Here is an 18,031-nt window from a genome sequence, read left to right as displayed (position 1 = left end):
TTCTCAAATGTCTTCTGTTACAGATAATGACACATTACATATAGACTTAAAAGCACTACTGTCACTCTCGGACTTCTTGTGGCCTTTTAGTTTTACTGTTGGAATTTTATCCACATCTCTGTGAACTTCTGAGCAGGGAGCAAACACGTCTGGCCCCTTAACAGCGACAAAACACAGACTGTTCAGTGTGGAAGTTTGCAAACGTTCGCATTACATGATATTGTTTTAAATTATTGATGGGGTTGTCCCTCCCTCTGTGGGAGCAAAATGGTGTATTGGGTTTCCTGGGAATAACAAAGTATCCCTTTACCTAATGATAGGATCCCCTTGGGAAAAGTTACAATATTTCACATTTGAAAAAGATAGTTGAACACCTAACTAGTTTTGCACCTGCCTGCCCGCCCGCCCGTCCACCATCTGCTTTTCCCAGCCATAGTTACATAGAGATCATTTAGAAAAGACCATCTCTACAGTGCCTTTTGTTGGCCTACAATGATGACAACACCTGGGCAACGCTGTTGCAGTCTTTCATTTTATGAGAGCCAGAGACCAAAAGAGGAATGAGGTATGTGTGAATTAAGATGCTGCTTCAAAAGCAAAATACAGTATATACAGTCAACAGAAATTAGGTACATAGAGGTTTAAGGAAACTCTTGAGAGTAAGAGATAAAAGTGAAGCAGGTCTGGCGAAATTGAAATCCAAAGTGAAATTGACACTTTTTTTGCTAAATAAATTTTTGTTCCAACTGATACAATGTTTTTCCTGCTCATGATGATGTTCTGTTATCTGCTGGGTGCTGACACTGAGGCCAACGTGTTCTCATGCACCAAGGACACGATAGTGGCACACCTTTTTTTCTAATTTTGTATGAGAATAGAATGCTCACAAGAATCCAAAAAAGAAATAAGATTTACAAATGCGTGCAGTGGATTTAAATCACATTTCCTGATAACATTCCATGTGAAATCTGGGATTCATTTTTGGTGTGCAACTGCTGAAGACTTTGACCTGAGAGCATAGTTTAGTATGAGCTGTGAAGCTTAACTGCAGCCTCATATGTCATGTCGTGATTAATCTTCCTGATTCAGTGCCTCGAGTTCTTCTCAATGAAATTAATCTTCTATCTATGTTAATATGTTTGAACACAGTTAACTTACGATTGTGCACAATCACTCGCTAACAGTGTGGTCAAAAGCATGCATCATTCATTGGTGTAATCAGTGATCCAATGTATTTGTCTAGTGATTCATTATGCATTAGTAAGTTTAGAATTGGGTTTCGGATGAAAGATAACAGATGAGGAATTCCTTTTAGACATTCATGAACACATGTGCATATATTTGAATATGTTCCAACACCCAAACAAACAAAGGAGGAGAAATATTGTTCTGATGCTGTAGGGCATGTTGGCTCCGGCTTGGCTCACCAACAGCAGTGAAGTGAAGTACTGTAATCATAAATTTTGCCATCTGGGACTAATAAAAGAAAAGTGACCAAATCTGTTTTCATTGTATGACATCATTTTATGGATCACCTGGCTGCTAAATGAGAAACAAGGGGTTCCTGGAGAAAACAGAAAAGAAAAACACCTTTGAATGTTGTGGGCTCTAAGTGGTTTTGCCTCACCAATGTGTGTTTACACCTGTTATGATACCTGACAGCTAAGCATACACATTTACAGTACATGCAGGAATCTAACAACAACACAGGTTCACCTTCCCTGTTGTGGCTCTCTAACACATTACCACTTCTATTTTACCTTCTTTCTACTCAGTGGCTCTTCCTCTAATTTATGCCTAAAGTTTTGTTCTGCCTTAGGAGTTCTTCATCACTACCACCTACCTCTAATGTACTGTAATGTGGGGTGCCTTGAGCTGGTTAGGTCATTTGATTCATGTACAGTCAGAAGAAGGAGATTGAGCTTAAAGGAAGGAGCTAAAACCCATTAAGATAAGAGACTGAGTGTTTGCTTATTACCCTGTTGCCCTTCTGTGTATGATAGTGAGATATTTGTCCTGTTTTGCACGTGGAGAGGATCTGTCCAGATGAATGTCATGATGATGAAAGATTTAAAGCTAGCATTATTTTGTCCTTTAGTTCTGATATCAAATTTGAATCAGTTCAACAAACTTAATTCATTTCTATATAGTTATTTGTAAACTGTTAGAATCCTAAAACCCACACATATGATTCATTTCATCAGAACAAAGGGGGAAAAAAACCTTTTTTGTAATGTATTTCTGGGTTCACTTTAGTTCAGTTGATGTCGGACAGGAACAACACACACTTTTCTCAGGTGAACATCTCTATTTGTCACTCAGCATCATCAAGATCCCCACAGATTGTGGAGTGCAATCATGAGTCAAATGTGAATATTCATATTCATGGTAAAATACTAGATAACCTTTATTAGATGTTATTTGACGACAGTGAATGATAAGATATATATATAGATAGAGATATACAAATATGTGAGGTGAGAGGGGTGTATATACATCCCCACCTATATATTTGAATAAGCTCACTTGAAAAGTCTCATGCTGTCACTCTGTCACCCACTACCTGTCAATCAAGTGCCCAACCAATCAAGCGTCCAACCAATCACGGCGAATGTGCCAGAAGGAATCACATGAACAATATGGCGTAAGGCATCTGCTATGTTAGGAGAATAAACAACTATACATGGACTTCCCCCTGGTGCCTGGCTACAATAAGTAGCAAAACATAGGGAATTTTGTTCAAACTCTGTTAATAAAGTTTGACTGACTGACTGATCTCAGTATTTCCCAACCACTGTGACGCTGGAAATAACCCACTTTAAACTTAATTGGTCTAAAAAATGCCATTGTGCTGTCATCTGGAATCTCGTGACGGTCCATTCTATTAGTCTGTCGAAACACACGGAGAAACTGGCATAAAGGTGAATGAAAGACCCTCAAAGCTGAACTTGCGTGTTGACTTCTTTCTAAGATGGCAAAGTGATCAAGTGATCAGGTTTCCTTGATGAGGCTCAGAATGGCTTCACTAAAATAACAATAGGGCCATTCACAGCTGACTAAAGGTACTCACAGTCATGAATGCTCTAGCTAGTGGATGGATAGCGCAACTACAGCCACTAGTTTTTTAAATCTATTTTAATATTTTTTATTATATGCGCTTTATAATCCGGTGTGCCTCATATAGGAAATAAATGCTAAAATAAACAATTCGTTAAAGGTGCGCCTTATAATCCAGTGCGCCTTATAGTGTAGAAAATACAGTTGCATTGATGAGCAAATGCATTTTAAAAGCATGATGACTCTTAACAGAAAACTACAGACACATGCACACATCTGAGGTTGAGCTGCACTTTGCAGAGCTGTAGTTATACCAGAAGATGGCAGAATGAGACAATGAACAGAATTCACATCCGTCCAACACATAGAACCCATCTGCATTGCATTGGTTTGACTTCGTATATATCAATATAGGAGATAATTAATGTAATTTATTTTAATACACTGCTATAATCCACGAAGGGAAATTAAGAACGCACATCATTTGCTTACATTACAGCGTCTTGGATGAGAGGCGAAATGTTTCCAAGAAACTTTCCTAAAGTCCAGTGGATTGATTTAAACAGCTTTGGATAGTAAAATTATATATTAGTTTTATCAAATTGTTAAAGCCTGGTAGTCATACAAACAGTTTTAGAAATAAAGAAAGATGTAATACAGTTGTTGTTTTTTTCACTTTTGATCTTCACGCAATAGTTTTCTTTGCCTTTGATTCATCTACTGTACTTAATTCTCCTGTGGACATCACACCAAGCTCAAAGAACCTTCTCCACACAAATCTCAATAATATCTGTCAGTAATATCTGTCTCTTTTTCTTCATTAACTTTTGGTTATTTTTTATGCAAGAAAGCACTCATTGTCACTTGCTTTTCCTCCAACTTTTGCATCTTTTTTGGAGGCATGGTGATAATCAATCAATCATTCATTCATCTTCCGAACTGCTTTATCCGCCGTAGCGGGAAACGGGGAACTGGAATCTATCCCAGCCGTCCTAGGACATGATACGGGGCAAATGCCGTGCGTGACACCAGTGTGCGTGGAGCCACACAAAGACAGACAAAAATGCACGCACACACTCACACACTACAGGCAATTTGGAATGGCCTATTAACCTGAAGTGCATGTTTTTGGAGGTGGGAGAAAGCCGGAGAACCCATAGAGAACCCACATAGACACGGGGAGAACATGTAAACTCTGCACAGGGCGGGACTCGAACCCGGAACCGCCTTGCTTTGTGGCAACAGCGCTACACACTGTGCCACCGTGCCGCCCATCAATCAATCCATCAACCTTTGTTTGTATAGCACTTAATCACATCAGCAGACATTTTAAAGCGCTCTTGGTTCTTTGCCAGCTTGCTTTTGTACCCTTGCCTGCATGCTTAGTTTGCTGCACTTTGTGAGTTTTCTTGTGTTTCCTGGATTTTTGCATTATTGATTAAAATATGAATGAAAACTTCTCAATGAGTGTCCTGCATTTGGGTCCTAACCCTGCCTGCCGTGACAGAACAATCTGGCCAACACTGGACCCAGTGGACCTCGGTTTTCTCCTTGGTTTTGCTGCCTTAACCAGCAGCCAGCTCTGGGTTCCAGAACTGGCTGCTGAGAGGAGGCAGCAGGGGATAGCTGCCATGGCATGGATTTCGGCTTACACTGGAATCCCAGCTCCAGTTTTTTTTCCTCAATTTGTGAGTTTTCTTGTGTTCCCCGGATTTTTGTGTTATTGATTAAAATATGATTAAAGACTTCTGTACCAGTGTTCTGCATTTGGGTCCAAACCCTGCTCATTGTGACAAAGGTAGAATCATGCAGGGGAGTCTCGTGACAAGAGACTTGCAATGGTAACCAAACATAACGGCGATTTCCAGGTTCGAAATTTAAGTGGAGGGATGGAAAAATTGTGAATGTTGAATGGAAGTGCATTACAAGCTTGTGTCCCAGGGAAGCACGATGGTCAGACAGCGTGCGACAAACACGCAATGATGCACGCAAACATGAACACTTTTGTACATTTGTTTACTTGTTTCCCGCTTGTCCAGGAGAAGCACATAGAAGTATCTTGAAAGTATGTGAAGGTTCAATGTTATGAGTAAGACAAAGAAATTGCAGAAGCTACTAAGGCTTTAGCAGCTTATCTAAAAGAATCTATGTTGCTCCTAATTATAGGATTTGACAAGAGGAAGGTCACCCTTAAATAAGGTCAGGGTGTCTGCCCCCCAGACTGAGGCTGGGAAATCATTCCAGAGTAAAGGAACCAGAGAGCTGAAACATCTGCCTGCTGTTCTACTCTTACAGACCTGACAGGTCTTTGCTCTGAGTCCTGCATCCTCAGACCGAAGAACCCTGGGAGGGTGATGTAGTTGTAAGACATCTTCAATGTAAGACGGAGCCTCACAGTCAAGAGCTTTGTGTGTAATCATGAGGATTTTGAATTTTATTCTAGATTTTATTGGAAGCCAACCTGAGAGAAATGTGCTCACTTCTCCCAGTTTGAGTTAGTACAGCTGCATTTTGAGCTTATTATACATTTCTAATGGAGGAGCTTGAAACACCCTGATAGTTAGGAATTACAGTAGTCTAATCTAGAAATACCAGATATGAATGATTTTTTTGTTTCTTTAAAGGATAAGAAATATCTAATTTTAGCAATGTTTCTTACTTTAATGAAGGCTGTCTGAGACACAGACTTACTGCAAAATGTTTTGCTTAAAATCTTTTATCTAACTGTATGCAGTGGTTGAAAAACAAGTTTAAAAGTTCTCTGCAGGAAAACGTGTCTAACTAGTTAAAATAGTCAACAATTATTTGTATTTCAGTTGGCTGAATGACAAATTGACTAGTCATTTTGGGTCTACCTGTACTCTGTATACTTAAGGGGAGTTCATTTTATACGAAAAAAACCCCAAAACGAACAAAAAGATCATATTTCACTAATACATGGATGACTTCATTTACACGTCAGAAAAGAACTCTCACAACTCGATTTCCAACCTCCTTCCCTCTTGTTTCTGCCTCCTCCTTATTTAATTGAACCCTCCTTTACTCCTCATTCAGCTAGAACCACAACAGTGGACTATTCCATCCACACTTGTCCCACATACACACTCTCAAACACGTGCATGCACGCGCTTTCCTTCTTTCTCCATCATTTCCTTCTCTCCTTTCTCTCTCTTGGCTCCCCAGCCTCCCCTCCCCCGTGGGAAACCCAGTGCAGTGTGACTGTGGTCGTCCTTCCTTGGAGCTACAGTAGTGACTCTGGTTGCTCCACTCAGAGGCTAGAATAGTGCCAGCCAGTTTCTGTGTGCGTTCGTGTGTGTATGTGTGTGTGTGTGTGTGTGTGTGTGTGTGTGTGTGTGTGTGTGTGTGTGTGTGTGTGTATGTATGTTGGTTGAGTGCCTGTGTGTGTATGCATGCACCCTCCACAAACATTCCACCACCATACCGTCCGTCCGACTGCTGTCCGGCCTCGCACGAGAGCCACGCCGCCACCGCGGTTCAGTCCTGACGCCAGCCCAGAAGACTCGCATTACACACACACACACACACACACACACACACACACACACACACACACACACACACACACACACACACACACACACACACACACACACAAAAGATGTGGGCTCACAACACCCCAAAAACAAAAACACTCAGTGAGGCACAAACACACACAGGGTGGAAAGCACATGAGACAGGCTTAAACACACACTAGCATACTCACTCAAATAAACAATATGCACTCTGCAGAACACACACACTTTTGGGCCACAGACCACAGACATTGCATCCTGAAGTCAATCAAAGCATTCTCCAGCAGTAAACACACACAAACGCTCTTCTCTGCTCTCTCATCCCCACAGCGCCATTTGGGTGAAACACGGCACAGTTCAGCTCATGTTCTTGAGAAACAACTCGTTGCAACTGTCATTCATCATTCTGTGGGGGCTTTCTTGTGCACCCTGTACGTGCTGGATGAGGCTCGTTGGTTCACACTACTTCTCTTCATGTCTGTTTAAACCTTTGCAGTTCTTCTCATCTTCTCTTGACCCCATTGCCTGCCCTGCTCCCACTCTGTTATTGAAAGTCTATGCCAAATCAGTCATTCAACCACAGCGCTTCAGATCTTTTTCTTTGTTTTCCCCTCTCTCTGCCTCTTTATTCTCCCTCTTGCCCTCTTCTGTACTGTCTATCCATTGTTGAGGAGACAGTGGTGCAGACAAACGGGGAGAGAAGATATCCGCTGGTGTACCGCAAGATTGTAGAGAAAGAATGGCAGAGAGACAGCAGAGGAGAGAAAGATACATAGATTGATACGAGGGCAACGATAATTATAGGGAACTGCCGATTAGAAGGCAAAGTGACGGGACTGTTTGCATCGCCGCGGCATCCCAAAAACATCACCAGCTCTCGCCATGTTTATCCTCTGCAACCACTAGACCACAGTTCCCATCAGCCACCACCGGAGACAGCTTACAGACTGAGGGGGTTATAGTTGGAGAGCATGCAAGTGGTACTTGCAGACATGGCTAATGAGGATCAGGGACTAACATGTCACTTTGAGTGACTCCTTTGCCAGAAGGTAATGTAGTGTTCTAACCACACATTTTCATTTGGTCATATAGTCAGAAATAATGCACACAAACAAGGAGAAGGTAAAGGCACTTAGTCTTTATGGAGGTGTTCGTCAAACATTCATAAAAATTGTAAAACTGTATGTTTAACAACAAAAGGAATCACAGTAAAAAGTCAGTAAAATCCAACGTACTCCGTCAAGTTTTTTTTTTCAAATATGGCTCTGTTGGACATGGAGAATGTGTTTATTCACCAAGAAAGCAAGATCATGACTTTATTCATATCTCCTATACATTCACATTCCTTCATTATTCAATTATATGATTGCTTTTGATAATCTGAAACCTCCACTCTCTGGTATGGCTTTTAAGGTCCTACAAAAATAGACAATGACGGGTTCAATACTGCATTTTCCAAAGTTATCATGTTTGCTACAATGGGAGCTTCATGTCCACTGCACAGAACTCATTTGGAAAACAAAACCAGTCGACCCTTAGAAAGCTCCGATCTCAGTTCCCCATTCCTGGGCCGACTTGGCTGATCCGCTCATGCCCCTGTGCTGGGCTGTGGGAGACCCCAGAGGAGCAAAAGGCCGAAAAGAGATTTGCAGTGGGACACAAGATGATAAAGTGGAAGAGGAGGAGGAGGCAGAAGGTGAGGAGGAGGTGAGCAGAGGGAGAGGCGAGGCCCTGGTGGCGCTGTGAGGGGACGGCATTGTTGGTCTGGAGGGGACGATGGCTGGAGAGGCTGGAAGGGAGGGAACCCTGTGGACGGTGGCCAAGGCAGTAGGCGAGAGGAGTGGCGGTGCACCCTGCTGGCATCCCGCTAGGGGGGCAAGGCTGAGGGAGGAAGGGGATGGGTAGCTTCCCAGAAGCGCCAAATCCCTTCGTCCACTGGGAAAGGGAGGTGAAGAGGAGGCCTGTGAGGTGGGAGATATCTGAGGGAAAGATGACCATGGCCATGGAGGAAACGGCAGGGCAGAGGCTGGAGGAGACTGTAAGAGAAGAGGGTCTAGCTCACTTGCACAGTGTGAAAGGTGCGACACCAGGCGCGCTCCTAAAGGGTCTGGGGACTCCCCATCATGGGAGCTGAGGTACCGCACCACCTCCCCAACACACTCCCTAAAGCCCAAGGTCCTGTAGTCAACTGCTAGGGCCCTCACATCAAAGTAACCTGAGAGAAACAGAAAAAAGTAGGTTAAATGTAAGAAAAATACATAAAAGACAGTAAATAAATTATTGCATTTCCCTTCTTTTCATGAACTGTGTCGATGTTCAGTAACAAACTCAGACATCTCACCCTTTCCTCCCATGGCATGCAGAAGTTTGAGGTGGTCGACAGTCATCTGCAAGATCTCTGCTTTCTCCAGCTTAGATGAACCCTGCAGGGAAAATGAGCAACGTCTGACTCAGCTGCATCAGATTTTATGAGCATAGTTTATTAACTTCACCCAAGAGCTTAAGCGATCTTTTCAATTTGCTGTTTGTTTGCTTGTTTGTTTGTTTGTTTGTCAGTGTATTTGTTTTGTTGTCTGACTGTGAGCAGGATTGAACTACTGGACATATTTTCATGAAAGTCGGTTGAAGGGTTTGGCATATTGCAAGCAAGAACCTATTATATTTTGGAGTAAATTTGAATAAAGTGGTATATTCAGGAATTTTTCCATTCTCAGGAACATTGCAAGGGAAGATTTTTTTTGTTGGTTTTTGTCAATAGCAATTAAACTGATTGATGGATCACCATGACACTGGCTGGAAGAGAGAGCATTTTCTCAAAAAAGAAAAAAAGAATGGCTGAATTTTAGTGGGTAAATCCAGATAAAGGGGTCCATGCCCCCCCCCCCCCCCCCTAAACAGACACACAAACATTTCTAAATTGTAAGAAGCGTGTCGTAACCGTTGGCCATTGGCAGAAATACACATCTAGTGATTCCTTTTTTGTTACTTCTGTCAGTAAAAGTGTATTCTATCTAATATTAAAAATAAAAGTAATGGGACATTACCTGCTTTTCAAATGCGCTGGGCACCAGCCTCCTGAGCTCCGACAAGCTGTGATTTATCCGGTCTCTGCGCCTCTTCTCTATGATCTACATGGCAAAATGATAGGACAGTCAGTCTGAGCCAACCAAAACAAGGACAGGATGAAAAAGCTTAAGACCCAAGGCCAGAATCCTCTCACCCCTCTTCTCTTCTTTCGGGCCAGAATCTGAGAGGTGCTGCCAGGAGACATGGACCCTGTGACTGGGCTGAAACACAGAGACAGAGTAAGACAGAAGATGGGGGATGGGGGTGGCATTGGAGCATAGAGACATGGTGACTTTGATTCTACAGCATATTGTTGTTATTACCCTCCTTAATATGACACAGAGGAGGGATGGCACATCAGCTCCATTCAATCTAATTTGTTTGTTGGGCACAGAATGGCAGGGGAGTGCCCGGCAGAGGAGGGAAAGTGAGATTGTTTTTAGTTTAATTTCTTTCTGGACATTAGCTTCAGCGAAATGACATGCTGTTCTCCTTTCCATCTGAACGAAAGCATTTTTTTATAAAGATGATTATACAGCCTCAGGGCTATGCTTTCACTCGCATGGGGCTCCAGCATGCAACATAGGATCTCAGCTCACTCCAAGTACAGTCACTCAATATGGATTGTGTTTGTATGCCAACTCTCATCTTACTGGACTGAAAGAGACCGACAGCTTGGAGTTCCCTTCAATATTCCCCACCAGAGACTTTTCTATTAGATTTTAACATGAAGGCTGCCAATTTAGCTGTGTGTTTTTGTTTAGTTTTATGTTTGATGGGGCTGAAGAAAAGAAAGCAGCACTGTCTTCTGTTTGCATGTCACATGGCAATTTGATTCATCCAAGCCGTTCTTAGTGTGCCTGGTTTGCTCTTTGCTGGTGATGTAACCAGTGTTGCTGTGAATGTGTTTTTGAATGATGCATGCAAGACAAATGTAATAAATATTCCCTTTAATCTACTTTACAGTGATACCAGCCGAGGTTTTTTTCCTCCAATTTATCTTAGATGCAAAAGTATACTTAAAGTAAAAAGAATGTTAATTTGCAGCTTGCTAGTTTGCTTTTGACAACTCTTTCCTTCTTTGGGTGCATAGTTTTTTAATCTATGTCAGAATCAAGAGCATAATATGACTTAACTTTTATAAACCAACACTTTGTTTTATTATAAAAACAAACAGATTAATAGTAAGTGCTTTAGAAAGTAAATTAATCCAATGAATTAAATATCCACAATGAAGCAAAAATAGTGAAGTTAAAAACTGAAACGTGCTCAAATAAATGTATTGTAATAATTTATTGTATGCACTGTACTGTCATCACTCACAGACAGCGAAATCTTTAAAGCAGTGTTCTGTCCTCAGGATGCTTGCTTTATTATTTTTCCTGTAAGTCCCCTTACTGTAAATTTGAAACTTTTTGATGTCCTGGTCTGGAAAGGATTATAAACCTTATGTTCGTACATCACAATCCTTTTTGTGTAATCAGACATCAGACAAAGTTTCTCATTACATTATAAATAACGACAAGATTTTTAAAAATGTATTCATTATAATTTTTATTAAATGCACTGAAAAAATATACTAAAAGAAAACTGCTCTGTAATTCAACCCTTTCCTATATGATTGTCATGCATAATCTGGCTATTAAAACTGTAATTTCTATGATTTATAAGATATTAAAATAAAACAGTTTTAATATACAGGAAAGTTGCTGCCAGATGGTTAAAGTTAAATTTGATTCTAACTGATGAGTCTATTTCAGGATTGTTCAAACTTTTTACAATTATGATTACCTCTCTCTAATATTGCTTTCTATTAATGTCAAAAAATTGTTTAATTGCATTTGAAAGACATAAACTCAGTATGAATCACTGATTTTCAATATTTTTTTGATCGTCTTCTGAAACGTAAATACAGAAACATCCTGACGATAGTTGACTGTCCTGATAAAGCGTGACCGGAGGGCAACCTCAGGTGTAGTTAGCAGATGCTCACCAGAAGCCGTCTTCTTGTCCCACGTCTATAAACTCGTCCGTGTCCGAGTCTGGGGAGCTGTAGTCGTGGGGTCTCTTCATGTCTCTGCCCTGTGGTGACTAAGTTGATGGATATGTGGATGGACGGTGGGCTGATTTGGATTTGTGTGATCCAGTTGGTCAGTCTCTGGCCTATGTGTAGGCAATGCTCTGAAGGTGATCTTCCCACTAAACGAAGCACTCACCCAGTCTCTCTTGCGCTGTTTCTTATAAAACCTTCTGGTCCTTGCTTCTTGTCACTTGTGTTTGTTTTTGTTGATTCTTCATGTGTCTTCTGTCCTGTCCTCTGTGAGTCAGCAGTGCCAATCGATCGACCCCCTAGAGTCCATGGCAACTAAGAAAATTCACAAGCTGCTCAAGTCCTCTACTTTATTACTGGTATCCAATCACAGTCTCACACTTTCTGTCTCTCTCTGTTATTTCTCTCTTGGCTCCCTCTCTGTCACAGACTCCCAGTGACAAAATACGACTTTGGCAGTGGGGTTGCCAGTTTTGCCTCCCCCGCCTCTTCTCTCTGTCCCTCCTCCCTCCCCTTAATCTGGCCTTCCCCATCTTGTCACCCTCCTCCCCTCTCACCCCGCCCGATCTTTCCACCCCTTTGCTCAGTCATCCTCTGTCAATTAGTCTCCAATCTCATCCTGCTCTCCTTCCTTCCTTCTTTCTATCTATATTTCACTCTCTTGAGGCTCCTTTAATTACATTGCTTTGTGGAAAAAAGTGGCAGCTGAAGGGAAGCGAGGATCAACATAAGGAGTATTCAGATGATCATCTGTGAAAACATTGCGTCATCAGCAGGGGTTTTTGTGACGGTGCATATAACTTGACTCTTCCACCATCAAACTGGTGACTGGGAGGATGGAATATATACAGTATATTTGGGTGACAATGCGAGAGAGGTACAGAAACAAATCAGTTATGAAGTGAATTAACTATATTATTTCCTATATTCTTTCCTTTCATTCACATACAGTGGACCACTTAATATCTTTAAAATTAAATATTTTTATATCAGTGATTTACAGTCAGTGAGTCATAAATGGAAAAGAGATGTGTGTGTGTGTGTGTGTGTGTGTGTGTGTGTGTGTGTGTGTGTGTGTGTGTGTGCGTGTGTGTGTGCATGTTTTTAAATATTTTCTGTTTGTGAAACCTGCTTTAGTGAAACCCTTTAACGACTATGTAATACACTAAAACTCCTAAAAATATAATGTTTGACATTAGCTACAAGATTTTATAGTACGTTACACTATTCATCCCTCACTTTTAACAAATTTCAACTGTTATACATACAAATGCATTAACTACTTCAAGCTAGATTAAAGTGCATCAACAACGTTAAGCTAATTTAATTGCTGTTACTTAAAAGTACATGTGGTTGTTATTAGCAGAATTAATAATGTGGATTTACTAAATATGCAGCTGATGAACTGTTTTTAGAAAATGTGCTTCATCATTGGAATTGTGGCCAAAAAAAGGGAAGAAAATCTGAGAAAATTGAGATCAGAGCGCAACAAATTAACCATCTGAAAATTTCAGAATGTGTGTGCATAAACAAGGGCAGGTACTGAGGGGTCAAGAGAGGAATGGGCCCAATGAATCTGAACGTCTGGGCTCTTCACTGGACTTGATAGCTACTCTATGATCACATGTTTATGCACATAGGTCCTTGCAGAACTTAGAGTCCTATTCCGCTGCCACCGTGGGAAGTTTGCTATTACAGATTGCCATGGAAACACAAAGCCTATGCATCCCTTGTTAGATGTGTGTGAAAGATGGAGAGGGGCCAAGACACATGCCCCGCTTCCACACAATGCCCAGATGAGTGTATCTCTTCCTGCCTGATAGAATGGGCGAGGGTGGGGGGGGGTGATTCAACATCATTCTGTGCAATAGTGTAAGATCACTGTGTTTGAGCAAGTGTCTATTTTTTCCCACTGGCTACTTAGTTTTGTTCTCTAGGTTGCAATATTCAAATTCTAAAGAAAAATGGACGTTATGTAATTTATTGAATTTAAGTCTCTTCGCCCAGATTATTTCGTTTAAATAGTTGAAGTTTATTAAACAAGCAATCTTCTCAAATAGGCTTGCTTTTCTGTTTGTCTCACTTGCATTAGATGTAAAAAAAAAAAAAAAGGCCTGCTCGCCTCAATTTATCATATCATATTGTGTAAAGTAACTTAAAACATGTGCATGGGAGTGTGTTTGTAATACCCAAGTCAGTAATCAGTGTGACCATCACAAGAGGGATTTTGTTGTGGTGAGTATGAGTTAGGACTAATAGAGAAGAGAAATCCCTCTCCGTTCCCCCACCCCTCACCCACCACCCTCCTTTTCATTACCAATCATTCCTTAATTCAGATCTGGATGTAATTTTGACATCAAAAATGGGGAAGAAAGAGTCTGAAAGAAATGATAGATCCATGAAGTCAGGGTTTGTACCCCTCTGTTGTCGTTTTTATCACCAACCCTTGTCTTTCATATTATGGCTTTCTTCTTTGTAGCACAATTTTAAAAAAAAATCAATTCTGTATTCAATCATCAGTTTTAACCTAACAAAGCCAAATATGTGCAGAAATTGTAAAGTAATTGAAGAGATTCATGAATAAATAAATACATTTTTTATGTGAATGGCTTCATGGTGACTGAGTGAGGGAGCACGGAGGAGGTGTACAAAAAGAGAGTGAGCTGGCACCAAATGGTGAGAAGGAATTCTGGGAGATTTCTACCGATCTGGTTTGGCCACTTGAAGTTGTCTCCCTCCCATCTCCCCAAACCACAACAAGACAATGTCCCTTATTGAAATTAAGAAGCGCATGCTTTTACAATTTGTGTGCTTTTACACACTTGTGTCATGAAGTGATTCATGCAAGCGCACAGACGTATGCCAGTCCTTCACACGAATGTGGACAATACAGACCCACAATTTATAATGCATAAACACTCCGTTGCAATTATTTTTTTTCTAATGCATGACTATTACTATTGTTTGAAACTTTGTGAAATAGTACCAGCTCAGCTGGATATTTGGTTACTGACTTTTTTTCCTCTGCATTCATGTCAGATTGAATAACTGATCAGATCTCACTGGATGGCTGACTTTGATTATTTCTACTGTGTTTTAAAGCAGCAGAAAACCAAATTCAAGCAACATTTTTTTCTTCTCGTGTAGATACCGCAGTGTAAAAATGCACTCGACACTTGAAAAAGAAGTAGAAACAGTCAAAAACAAGAAAACATTCATACGTCTCACATTTCTGAATTGCTAACAGTTGTGGCATCAATATCACCACCAGATTTGTGAATTCACCGATGGTGTTTTCTTTCTAGTAAGGGTAATTTATATGTGACGCAGAGGCAAGCAGGGAAAAACAACTGAAATGTAACGTTTATGTCTACAGGCAATAAAATACATCAGACTTAATATGTAACAATTTAGTTATTCAGGGGCTTAATTGTGATTTGAATGAAAACAGAATAAAATTTTTCCATCTAAATAATCTCTTGTAATGTTTTTTTTTTTTTTTTTTACATTTTCCGCTGGAGTTGTACAAATACAAAATCAGTAAATATAGAAAATAGATCAAGCAGTTATTTTTAAAGTTTTACATGTAAGGATACACCTGTAAATACAAATATATTGGTAATTAGCAATGCCCCTGTGTAATCCTTCTTCTAGACATAAAAATCAATGTGAAAACAAATAAAATGTGCCACATGCAAGAGGCTAGTCAGAAAGAAGCTGAGCTGAGACAAAAGCTTTTTAATTGTCACCATATTGAGGATTAAAGGAACTTTGTGGAATTATTTTGTAAACAAACATTCCATGTACGTATATTCATCATGATTATATCAAGGATTGAGCATTACCTTCCTCATTCAGTGTTTGTAAAGGATGAAATTCATAGCAATTTTTTCATGAACATTTTATAAAAAATACATGATATTAAAAAAAAGTTTTTACTTTCACTCTCCAGGTGAAGGGCACATGTACCTGTTTAATTTTATTTTAATATGTGGAAAATCAAATCAAATGCTGCAGTGGTGAGTTTTGTTGTTTAGAAACTTCACATTTTGTTTAATAGTTTTTGTATTTTTAAAATGAATGACAATGGATTTAGGGACACATGCTATATGTTCATTCTTTGACAATTTACACAAGTAGACCAATAGGACCATGATGCAAAATTGTTCCTTTTAATTTTATTAGCACTAATTTGAAGTTTATTTAATTATACACCTTATCACTTAATTGAAAGAGTTTCTTTACATACAAGAACATTTAGTTTGATTTTAAGTTTGGCTGGGGTTTTGCATTTACTGATGTGTTGAAACACAAAAAGTACAAAATAATATATCAGTTCACCACAATTTTTTTGAAAGGCCAGGGAGAAAATAGTTAATTAGTATTTTAGAACTTTTACATTATTTTTTTTAAGAAAGGAAAAAAACTACAGCTGAAATCAATGGCAATAAATTTTAAATATTTATGTTTGTAACTGTGAGTATTAAATGATTAAAAAAAAAATTAAGGTTAGGCACTCAAAAACAACTGTTCAGATGATTTCAGACAGCGTCATACACATTGTTAAGAGCTCTTGAGGAGAGCTCTGCATGCATCCCTGGTACATGTTTGTCTCATCGGCATTCCCCAAAATCAGTTGATGTCCCAATGGAACAAGGCCTTTATATTCATCATTCAGTCACTTGGGTCAGGATTCGATTGGCATGGGAATTGGCGCTGTACTAACTTGGCAAGGTCTGGAGTGTGCCCATGAGGGAATAATCTGCCCTTCAGACACACAAGGAATGTCTGGAACCCGTGGCATTGGCTGTCTGACCATCGCCATGATTCACTCGGCATAAGCTTAATGTACGATTTATCATTCCTAGGAACGCCAGGTTTGTTTCTGCTTCCAAAGACTGATTGGGTCGATATGAGGTGTGAAGAAAGCTCCACAGAGATGGAGTCAGACGCAGTCAATATGTATGTTTTTATGTAGTCAGCACTGTGATGTGAGATGTCAGGAGGGCAGGAGGGCTGCAGTGATGGGTCATGCTGTCTGTCAGAGAACGAGAGACATAGAGAGAGGAGAGAGAGCGAGTGGGGGTCCTTCCTCCTCCTCTGGCTCCCCAACAAACAAATAAATAAAGAGGCTAAAAACTGAAGAGAAGGAGCAGAAAGGAACTCTTGTGGCTTCTGAGTGGGGTCCCTTTCATGGCGGTTCCCACAGTACTAGGTTCTTGATGACATTCTCCATGTTTCACACACATACACACATACTGATGGGCCCTGTGACTGCGGTGACTTTCGCTGGTGCCGGGCCCCAGACAGGACGGCGAGGGCCCCGCGAGCCACAGGCAGCCATTGTGCTGTCGCCGCGGAAACCAGCCTCTTTATGTCAGACATGTTTTTCTGTTTGTTTTCTTTTTTATGTCTTTAATGTGGGCAAAGGGGAATGTTTCCCCTCTCATCTCCTCCCCTCCCTCCCCACCGCTCTGCGTTATTTCCCCCCCGATACCCACCTTCCTCCTCCTCCCACAGATCCATCCACATTTGTTTCTCCTCTTTTCGTCCCTCCTCCTCTTTGACTCCTTCCTCCCCTGTTTTGTCACCCCCTCTTCCCCCTGGAGATCATCATTTGTAAAGCTCTTTGCTTGTGCAGACCATATCTTTGTAAGGATGTTGTGGCCTCCCTCTCACTCAGCTCCTTTTTATCTATACTTCATGAGGTTTTGGCACAAACTGACACTTTTTTTGTCCAGCTCTGAAAATACAAACAAACAAAGCGCACACCCCTAAAACAACAAGACATATTCCCAAAAGAATTTTGCCTTTCACACACTAAGACAATTTTCTTCCAGAGATTAAACAAACTCCTAATCACAAAATGAAAGAGAAAGAGAAGGGGGGAGGAGGGGTCTGGTTATGATTCCAATCTCGTAAAAAAAAGAAGATGCCCCAAAGGCCTTCAGTGAAGAAAGAAAGAAACAATCCTTAAAAAAAGACAACTGTTACTATTTTTAAGCGCTTGAAGAATGTCGTTCAATGCCATGACTCAAAGGCACGCCGGCCCTCATCCGTAATCAGTTCATTCTGACTGAGCTCGTCCGCCACATCACAAGCAGGACAAAACCTTTTATAGCCACATTGAAAGAAGAGGAGAAAAAGAGGAAAGTGAAAATGAAAGACTTCAGGACTCACCCGCTTTGTTCCCCCCAACCATGCGTGTGACTGAGCATGACTTGAAGACTTGGCGGGGGTGGTGGGGTGGCGGTGCTAGATCAAGTTAATATTAGCCAGCGTTAATGTTAACAAGTTTCAACTGGTAAGCTGACGGTAATTATTA

The 18,031-nt window shown here is 40.7% G+C and overlaps 1 protein-coding gene across 1 annotated transcript; it reads right to left on the bottom strand.

Moving 5' to 3' along the window:
• Positions 1-7,723: 7,723 nt before the first annotated feature.
• heyl (hes related family bHLH transcription factor with YRPW motif like) lies at positions 7,724-12,145 on the bottom strand. Its single transcript, XM_068333404.1, has 5 exons — positions 11,650-12,145; positions 9,811-9,877; positions 9,635-9,718; positions 8,932-9,013; positions 7,724-8,805 (listed from the first exon to the last, which is right to left on the bottom strand). Exons 1-5 carry the CDS (start codon positions 11,727-11,729, stop codon positions 8,126-8,128), a joined length of 993 nt encoding a protein of 330 aa, XP_068189505.1. The 5' UTR covers positions 11,730-12,145; the 3' UTR covers positions 7,724-8,125.
• Between the last annotated feature and the right edge of the window lie 5,886 nt (positions 12,146-18,031).

The sequence above is a fragment of the Antennarius striatus genome, chromosome 14, assembly GCF_040054535.1.
Source record: "Antennarius striatus isolate MH-2024 chromosome 14, ASM4005453v1, whole genome shotgun sequence".
Taxonomy (NCBI): domain Eukaryota; kingdom Metazoa; phylum Chordata; class Actinopteri; order Lophiiformes; family Antennariidae; genus Antennarius; species Antennarius striatus.
The sequence above is the reverse complement of the archived record's forward strand: the minus strand, read 5'-3'. Positions and strand labels throughout refer to the sequence as shown.

Excerpts from the sequence above, each read along its gene's own strand:
- heyl (XM_068333404.1), bottom strand. The coding sequence starts at position 11,729 with ATGAAGAGACCCCACGACTACAGCTCCCCAGACTCGGACACGGACGAG. Across the intron at positions 9,878-11,649 it reads GGACAAGAAGACGGCTTCTG|CCCAGTCACAGGGTCCATGT; the intron begins GTGAGCATCTGC and ends TCTGTGTTTCAG. Across the intron at positions 8,806-8,931 it reads GCATGCCATGGGAGGAAAGG|GTTACTTTGATGTGAGGGCC; the intron begins GTGAGATGTCTG and ends TGTTTCTCTCAG.